Source organism: Anser brachyrhynchus, assembly GCF_964034855.1.
Source record: "Anser brachyrhynchus genome assembly, chromosome: 5".
In the NCBI taxonomy this organism is placed as follows: domain Eukaryota; kingdom Metazoa; phylum Chordata; class Aves; order Anseriformes; family Anatidae; genus Anser; species Anser brachyrhynchus.
The window spans coordinates 54,615,811-54,625,397 of NC_137699.1; the positions used below are offsets into that span (position 1 = coordinate 54,615,811).

The 9,587-nt window shown below is 53.7% G+C and overlaps 1 protein-coding gene across 1 annotated transcript; it reads left to right on the plus strand.

The window, feature by feature from the left end:
• Positions 1 to 6,708: 6,708 nt before the first annotated feature.
• On the plus strand, positions 6,709 to 8,288 carry DIO3 (iodothyronine deiodinase 3). The gene has a single exon (XM_080593908.1). The coding sequence runs from the start codon at positions 6,865 to 6,867 to the stop codon at positions 7,687 to 7,689; it is 825 nt and encodes a 274-aa protein (XP_080450034.1). The 5' UTR covers positions 6,709 to 6,864; the 3' UTR covers positions 7,690 to 8,288.
• The last annotated feature ends 1,299 nt before the right edge of the window (positions 8,289 to 9,587 follow it).

Below are 9,587 nucleotides of genomic sequence, written 5' to 3' on the forward strand. Positions count from 1 at the left end.
CTTATGTATGTCTAGTCATTAATCCAAAACAACATTGCCAAACTTCGACCACAGAAATAGTAAAAATAAATACCAAAGGTCTGGGAAGAGAAATCCTGAGGTCACCAAGAGAAGGTAACTTCAAGGGAGTATCCTGGAAATTAGGAGTTATAAATCATCATGGCCTGAAAGAAAAATTCAGAAATTGCATAATGCCATTTTGCATGGCTAAAAATAATGGAGTCTTGGTGCAAATGCCAGGAAAAAAAAATGGAAAACTTCACAAACATTTATGTTCAAAGAAAAGGCTTCAAGCAAGCAACTTACCTGATGAGAGCAGAAGTGCAGAGCGATTGTACCTTCTAGCCTTGTGTTTGGACTACCACTTGCTCGGAATGGGTCTGTCATACTTAAAGCGATAATTTACACAGAACTAGCCCACATTAGGTACGTAATATACATTTTTATGACATTGTGGATAAAAGGTTAGTAGTTTAATGATCTCAATTCTATATTCAAATGTGGACTGATATTTCTGCCTTTCTGGGAAGAGTAAACTCCTTCATTTTTGATAATTATTTGTTCCTCGACTCTACGGCTTATTCAAAAACGTCAAACCACTGCTGGGTAAAAGCTTTATATTGTAGAAAATGAAGGTCAACCTGAAGAAGATTATCCTACACATGATCCCTAAAGATTTGTCTTGAATAAATGTTTTTCTAAATGCTATTTTTCCTCCCTTCCCCTCTGAGCATGTTGCAGATTGAAAATTCATATGTGTGTGTCAGTTCAGGCAGGGCACGTGCAATTGTCCGAAAACTCGAGAATTATTAAACGATATTATTTTAAAATTCTGCACTTGCTAAGGAAAGTGAGATGACAGAAAACGCTTCCTGAGACTTCAGCCCTCCTTTTGTCTGTTATCATACTACATGACTTGGGTAAAATCCTGATCACAAGGAAGGCAATGGGAGTTTTGCCAGTGCTCATTCAAGGCTTTCACCACACAGACCTCAGGGCTCTGAGAATCAGCCTGGAACAAAGCATGCCAGCCAGCAGTGAGATTACCCCATGGAAAGGAAGTTCAGAGGAGCAGTGTTTCCTTTACCCCAACAAAGCCCGGACCCAGCCTGTCAACTCAGAAGTATCCTCTTAACATTTTGAGAAAATACCATGACCAGGCTGCATCATTTAAAAGATTAAAAAAAAAAAATAACCTTAGCTGTAAGCCTGCTATTCTCATCTTTCTAAATTGTGCTAGTGCATTGAAATTTGCTATCAGTGGAAGCACATTGTTATAAAATGCCACACGTGGTGAATTTTGTTACAATCTTTTCAGAGAACACTGAGATTCCAGCAAATTGCACATCCTCATCCTTCTCTGCACCACACCTGAAACCAGCATGAAAAAAAAGACAATGGAAGCAGTATTTTCTCTTTCTGCCAAGGACTTCATCTGTATTCAATGCGTATAAAGTTGCCACTTAAGTATAACTCTATGGGGTTCCACTTCTGGACTAGACTGTTGCCTTTGCTGCAGAGCAAGCCATTCAGATGACTATAATTACACCATAATACCAGGGGGTCCAGCCTGAGCTCTTGAGCCACAGCAGCTTGTGAGCAGTTTGCTTGGTGGGTAGCTTGGCACAGGGGGCTCTGGATAATCTGATTTCCTACTGCTGGAGGAAGTCAGTCAGCAGCTGCTGCTGAAGTTGACATTGCCAGCTCAACCCTAAAGCCAGCTGTGCACCCCATCCAGCTCCAGTAGGACCTTGTGACAGCCGCTGTCATCTGCCATACATCTCCTGTTCTACACATCGTCCTTGCATTGAAGCTGGTTTGGGAAATCTCTGCCCTTAGCACATTCTCACAAGATAATCCCACCTAGGACCAGTCTGATAACATTGCTAAGGCAGTCTGATGGGCTAGTCCTGATACTGGCCTAGATACATGCTCTGGCTGTTTATCTTGTGCCTTCACTGCATTGCATCGTTTGGTTTTGTCATGAGCAGGGAGCTAACCTAGCAGGAAATAACTCAGTTCGTAGAGCTAAGCTTTTCTGCTCCCTTAGTTGCCTGAACCAGGTCTCCGTGGGTCATTGCAGCATCACAGAGCACAAAGTGCAAGCAGAAGCGAGGAAGGAGCAATAGGGTAGGAAATTGCACCTTTTGGTGTTCATCAACTTGCACTGTAAGTAGTGCTATTACTGCTATTTCAGGGCTCCTGAAGTAAACCCAGTCCCCAAAATCATCTGGGTTCACAAAAACAGAGATTCAGTAAAATCCCCTCACTCTCTCATCCAGAACCTCTCAGTTATCTGGTTTCTATCACAGCCTGATAGGCTGCTGGCACAACAGGGGCACTAGTGGTGTAGAGACAGGTGCAGAAACCCATCAGCACATCAGGGGTCTGCCACTAAGTCAGTGCTACAGAGCTTTGGCAGGTGGCTCAAAGGCTCAAGAAAATGTTGGTTTCCACTTGGGGTGGAAGCTGAGTGTTGCGCTACAAGACCTATAGTTCTGGAATCAGTACTCCCTCCAAAATAAACAAATCCATCCCAGTTCAACCCAAAATGAGCAAGAAGTGGGGAAAAGAAAAACATTAATAAGCTTCAGTGCAGGGAAACTCTTTGTCATATATGTCATACTTGTCACGTATTCAAAGGTGAAAATGCTGGGGTGGGGAATCAAAGCCCGTGGCTCTGCTAGTGATTTTACACACTGGTCTGCAGTGCAGCACTTATTTTATTTCAATTCTCTAAGCTACTCAAAGCATTGGCTAGCTCCTTGACTTTGCATGTTTTTTTCTTGAGTCATGTATATATTAAAAAAAAGAGCAGAATTAAAACATGTGTCATCTAAAAGTGATGAAAGATTACGAGGGATGTAGGTCCAGAGACATCCAGACCCATGCGCAGACTCCAGCCTTCCAGTAACTTCTTTGCAGAGGCCTCGCTAAGGGCAAACAAGTGCAAATGGAGTTTAGCCACCTTGGATTTAGCATTTACCCAGTTCTTACAGATACCAGACAGCAAACTACCGCTGCACTGCCACACCTCTCCACAGCTGCTGGAAATGGGTGGCCGCTTACACGAGGCGAAATTGCTCAGCTCTTATTTCAGGGCCCGATCCAAATGTCAGTGGAGGCTTTTTCATCTCCCTCTCATAAAGCTTAGTTCTAACACGCTAATGACATGTAGCCTAGCTGACATGAGAGGTGGAATTCTTCCAAAACATATTTTGTTTCCTGTCAGAAAGCATTGCGTGCCTTTGCCCAGGAAATTATAAAACAGAAAATAAACATGTAAATATACCATTTCAACACATCCTCTACATCAAAGCTTGTTTTTAATGTTTTTAATTTCAGCTTTTTGAGGTTTTGTTTTAAGTTGCTGAATTTATTTTGTAGCTCCTGTTTATAAAAGAACTTTTAAAGAGTTACAAATTACATTTATCAAATCAAAAAAACCTACAACTATAAAGCTCTCAAAAAGGCAAATAATGTGAACCCTGCAAGTGCACGCGTGCAGACACACACAAACTTCTATATGCGTAAGGTTACTGGCTACTGAACCACAGACCACATGCAGAAGAGTAAAAACCACCCATAACCAGATGTGCCACTGTAAATCTCATATTTTAGACTATATACTATGAACTCTTCAACGTGCAGGAAGACACAAGTTCCCACAGTATTAGTAGCAGTGATAGGGATTCCTAGAAAGACCCATTACCTTCAGGTACCTAAAAATAGCCCAGCATCCCAGAGGAAGGTACTGCCCTTGCGTAGTACATGGAGGGCTTATTGGGGCATGATTTTGAAAAATATCCAGCACAACACAGACACGCGAATGGCAGTGACACATCACTTCAAACCTCCCTAAAACCAAAGACAGAATTTCACCCTTTCCCACGGAGTTTTGTGTAAATACAAATGAATGCTGTACTTAGACTGAATGCAGCAGTGCATGACTTGCAGAGCCATGCAGAGCCACTGCTTCTTTAGGAAACAGCAGCCTCAGGTTATACTTGAATTTTCCTGTGGTAGGGAAGGGTAGCGGTGGGCCATTGCAGCAAAGTGCTTCAGTTCCCTGCTCTATCCGCAGCTGAATAGGAAACCCCAATTCAAATGTTTCCTTCAAGCTATAAAAATAAAACCTAGTTGATTCCAGGGATTAGAGAAAAACGCATTTCCAAAGTCCCTATTCAGCTACAAATACGCTATTTAAGACCAAATACTTTTTTTTTTTTTTTTACCTCGGAATATCTCTCACTGATCTGGTAGAGCAAAGTTTGTTGATATTCAGGGTTGCAAAGCCATCTGTTTACTCAGGCTTTTGTCTGTCAGCATAGTTTGAAGAGGTCGCTTTTAGAGATCAATTTTTTTTCCTGGGGGTTTCTTCAGAGCTACCACAATTTGTTATTGCGTCTGTTTAGAGGCTTTAATTTGTGGTTTTCAGGATTGCATAACTGCACAGAGAGGTGGTGAGAGGCCCACATGAAGAGTTCAAAATAAGTTTGACAATATAGTAAATATCTACTCAGTAATTTTCCCTGGACTGAGCACCACAGAATGCCAAAAAAGTTATTAGTCAGGCTAGTGTATGAACGTGTAATTATGAGGACCGGAGCATATATTTCCATTCAGATACTACAACACTGAATTCACTCCACTCGCTGTTGACACCAGCTGAAGACGATCCATGGGGGGCTGCAACCCAAGCGCCCACTTAGGTTGTTCTAAAAGAGTCTGTTTCGAACCAGATATAGAAAAAAAATAAAATGAGATTTTAATTGTGCCTTTTATTTGGAGTTCTCATAATAAGTTACATAAAAAATGAAGTAAGCCGCCTGGACTCCCAGGAGGAAGAGGCTCAGCTTTGGTTTTTCCATGTTGCAGATGTCAGATGGGAGGCACAGAGACGTGCACAGCCACGTTTGGAGAAGCGCTCGCTGCACCCGGGGCAGGTTTCAGGTTCTGTGGGTCACTAGGAATCTGTAGCCAGATACCCGGCATTGACCACATGCAGAAACAGGGCTCTGATATGCACATTGTGTGCTTGGGTTGTGCATCCCCAGGGTCCGGGTGGCAGGCACCTGTGTGCATGCTGCTACAGCAGCACCTGAAGGCCTGAGTCATGCCTGCATAGCAGAGGGCAGCACTGGGTGTTCTGGGCAACCCTAACACCCCTTTCTGAAGAAGCTGGTGAGGAAATGATGTTCACACCACAAGCTGGGAACCCTGCATCAATGGAGTGGCAAGGCTGTGAGCAGAGCCATCGGTTTTTGCCTAGTATTGTGTCTAGACACCAAACTAGATTTAAGCCGCATACCTCTGGTACAGGTCTCCATCTCGCCCAGCAAGAAGGAATTTATGGGCTATAAATTCCTCCTGCCTGGGTAAAGACTGGAGGCAGCTAGTCTGTGCTCGCCTCTGTGTACTGCAAGCATTTCACCACAGGTAACACAGCCCCCAACCCTAAAACTGGTGTTCGCACACCTGCTCTGTGGACGGGACACACGGGTCCACCCGACATTGCCCACGACATGCCTCTTCATCCCGCTGCTTGAGGACTTCGCTAGGCCCGCTGATGCAAGGGGCTGGGATTTCTACTTCGCAGGACAACACAACACAATACTGCTGCTTCCTCCTGAGTTGCTGCGAGGGGGCTTCGAGGCTTCCATCTCACCTGGGTGCAGTGGGCGACGTAGTGGGGGCCGCGGCCGGCTGTCCCCACTGCCGACGGGATGGGTTCCAGGGGACAAGCCCAGAGGGCGGGACGGGACGGGACGGGACGGGACGGGACGGGACGGCAGCCCCGGGAACGCTACGCCGGCCCCATCCAAGCCGCCGTCGAGCTCTCCCGACGGCCTCCTGCGGCACGGCCCGGCCCCGCCTTCACACCCGGCCGGCCCCGCCAGGCAGCGGACACCCGGGGGCCGGGGGGGTGGCAGGGTCCGGCGGCTCCCCCCCTCCGCCGCCACCACCACCGGCACGGCCGCCGCCGCTTCTCGGGCAACAGCTCCCCTTAGCGGCCGCAGCGCCGCCCGCCGCCCGCCCCTCCTCCGCCGCGGGCCAGCGCCCGCCGGCCGGAGCCCACCTGGCACCCCCTGAGCCCCGCCGCGGGGCCGGGGCAGCGCCCGCCGCCCGCCCCGTCCCGTCCCGTCCCGTGCGCCCCGTGCGCCCCGTCCGTCCCGTCCTGTCCCGTCTCCTCCCGTCCCGTCCCGCCCCGCCGCGGGAGGATGCGGGCGAGACCGCGGGTTCGAGCTCCGGTGTCCCCGGTGCCCGGTTGTGGCCGTGCCCGCTTGTGGCTGTGCCCGGTTACGACCGTGCCCGGGCCGGGGGCTGAGGAGCGGGGAGGGACGCGGCGCGGAGCGGGCTGCCCGTCCCTGACACCTGCGGGCGCCGCCGGGACGGCGCTGCCCCGGCCCCGCTCCTGCGCGGCCCCGACCCCGCTGTCGGGGCGGGGGAGTGGGGGGGGGGGCCGGGCTGCGCCTGTTGCATTGTCCCTGGCGGGGCTGGCAGCGAGCGGCCGCCGCTATCTGCGGCCGGGGACCCCGGCCGTGCCCTATCGCGGACTCTCTGCTGGGGCCTGATAGCGGCTGCTCCCTGCTCGGCTGCACGTCCCCTCGCAGCTCCCGCCGGGGCTCTCTCCCCCTTTGTCTGTGTATTTTTAGGTCATTAGAGTGGAGGGGTAGGTAATCCCCAGGCTCAAGTTCCAGAGGGGCGGGTTCTGGCCGGAGGTGGAGTCACTTTTCATTTAAATCCCTGACTATAAAATGGGCTTAAAGAGAAGCGGGATCTCAGCCGTGCCGCGCAGACCCCGGCAAGCAGGGTACGTGGGGGCCCCCGGGCAGCCGGCGCCCCGCAGCACCAGCCGCGACGATGCTCCACTCCCTCGGCGTTCACACCTTGCAGCTGCTCACCCAGGCGGCCGCCTGCATCCTCCTCTTCCCCCGCTTCCTGCTCACCGCCGTGATGCTCTGGCTCCTAGATTTTCTGTGCATTAGGAAGAAGATGCTACTGATGCCCACGGCGGAGGAGGTGGCCAGAGCCAGCGAGGGGCCGCCCCCCGACGACCCCCCGGTCTGCGTGTCCGACTCCAACCGCATGTTCACGCTGGAGTCGCTGAAAGCCGTGTGGCACGGGCAGAAGCTGGACTTCTTCAAGTCGGCGCACGTGGGCTCCTTGGCCCCCAACCCCGAGGTGATCCAGCTGGACGGGCAGAAGAGGCTCCGCATCCTGGACTTCGCCCGCGGCAAGAGACCCCTCATCCTCAACTTCGGCAGCTGCACCTGACCCCCGTTCATGGCCCGCCTCCGGTCCTTCCAGCGCCTGGCCGCGCACTTCGTGGACATTGCCGACTTCCTGCTGGTGTACATCGAAGAAGCACACCCCTCCGACGGCTGGGTCAGCTCGGACGCAGCCTACAACATCCCCAAGCACCAGTGCCTCCAGGACAGGCTGCGGGCAGCTCAGCTGATGAGGGAAGGGGCGCCCGATTGCCCCCTGGCCGTGGACACCATGGACAATGCTTCCAGCGCCGCCTACGGTGCCTACTTCGAGAGGCTCTACGTCATCCAGGAGGAGAAGGTGATGTACCAGGGAGGCAGAGGACCAGAGGGCTACAAGATCTCGGAGCTCAGAAGCTGGCTAGACCAATACAAAACCCGGCTCCAGAGCCCCAGCACGGTGGTCATCCAAGTGTAAAAAGGACCTGGCAAAAGGCGCAGGGGCGGAGAGGGGAGGGGAGGGCGGGAGGAGAGGTGGCGAGGGAGAAGGCACCGCGACGCGGATGGCAGGAGCCCTCCTCCCCGGGGACACTCGAAGGAGGCTGCCGTGCGAGCTTTCGAGCAAGATGTGCCATAGTCCTTTCTCTATTCAAATCATGTTGATTTGCCAGCCACGCTCTGTCGATACTGTATTCCCATGTGCGTTTTGTAAATAACTCTTCTTTTTTTTTTTTTTTCTTTTATTTGGAGAAGCGTTTACTAATTTTTAAGGAGGCTCTCTTCCTTCGGGATCTGTTCCCAGCTGCGTGTGTGCGCGGGTGTGTGTCTGAAAAGTTGTGTACAAGTGCTCCGTGCTGCCTAGCAAGTGCTAACTGGGATTTCTAGTATTTCTTTGTGATGACCGATTTTGAAATGGGTTTCTCTAATGCCAGGAAATCGCGTCTGATGTTGTCAAGTACTAGAACTGCCAATAGCCAGAGCTGAACGGAATGTCCTATTTATGGGGGGGTTTTGTAAGACGTTCGTTCACCTTTTTTTTTATGAATTTTTTTAAATAATAAAGGTTGAGTAAATACACGTCTAACCTTGCCCGTCTCTCTATCTCGCTCCAGAGCGCCACATTCACTTTCCCTTTTGCCTACCTTGTAGCGTCCTCTTCGCGGCCGAGGAGGGGAACGCGAAGCGGCAGGAGGGAGAGGATGCGCAGCTGGGGGCGGCGAGCAGGGCTGCGGCAGGACCCGAAGAAGAAGGGGGGCACTGAGGGTCCCCAGGGGAAAAACACACCTCCGGGGCTCCCGCGGGAGGGGGAACGGCGCTGGCCCTAAAACCCACACCCGAGGGACTGCGCGCTCCTTCATTCACCCCGCCGAGCCGCCCCCCGGGGCTGCGCCCGGGGAGAGCGAAGGTGCACAGGTGAACCTCGGCCAAAACAAGTGAACCTCAGCCAAAACTCCGGAGGGGTAAAGCCGCCCCAGCAGGGCGAGCCGCCCCGTCGAGGACGCCCCGTCGAGGGCGCTCGGGCGGCTCCGAGGCGCCGGTGCCTCCCCCCGGTTGGGAGCGGGCGCGACCGCACCTGCGGCGAGGTGGGACCGGCCCCGCGGGGCTCGGGCAGAGGGGCTCGGGGCTCAGCCCCCCCGGGGGCCGCGCTTCCAGAGGGAGAGAGGCGGTAGGGGGTGCCGGAGACAGCCGACAGGTGCTGGCGAGCGCGGAGAGCATCCTGCGAGCCCCGCCGAGGCCGCCCGGGAGCCGCCAAGCACCTCCCGTTGTGCCTTAGGGCAGTGGCACGACGGGGCGGCCCCGGCGGGGCTGTCCTCCCCGGCGAGCTTCGGCAGCCCGCGAGGGAGAGGCGGGGGCCGAGAGGCCCCCAAGGGACCCAGGTGCCCCCCGGGACCTTTTAGGACAAGGAGTCCCGCCGAGCTCCGACGGCACGCCGCTCAGCCGCCCCGACGCCAAGCTCTGCGCCCTCTCCAGTGCCCCGGAGCCCAGGGGAAGCCTCGGGCGCATCCCCAGCTGCGGGGCGGCAGCGGCGGGACCCCGTCCCCGCTCCTCCAGGGCTCATCCGTGCGGGATCCGCACCCCGGGGTCGGGGGGGAGGCGTCGGTGGTCGAGCGGCTCCCAGCGGCCGGGCCGGGCGGCACCTTGCGGCGGGGGCGCCCCGGTTCCCCTCCTCCGGCCCCACGGGGGACCGGGCCAGCTCTTTTCGCCAGCCCCGGCTTCGCAAGCATCTGCCCGGCGCGGCACAATCTCGGCTGCCTCTTACATAAGGATGGAGCCGCTCGGCCGCCTTCACACGGGCTTCCTGCCGCGGGAGGAACCCAGGTCTCTTGGGGCGATGCGAAAGGCATCGGAGGAGACCGGAGGAGCCCAGGGCAGCGG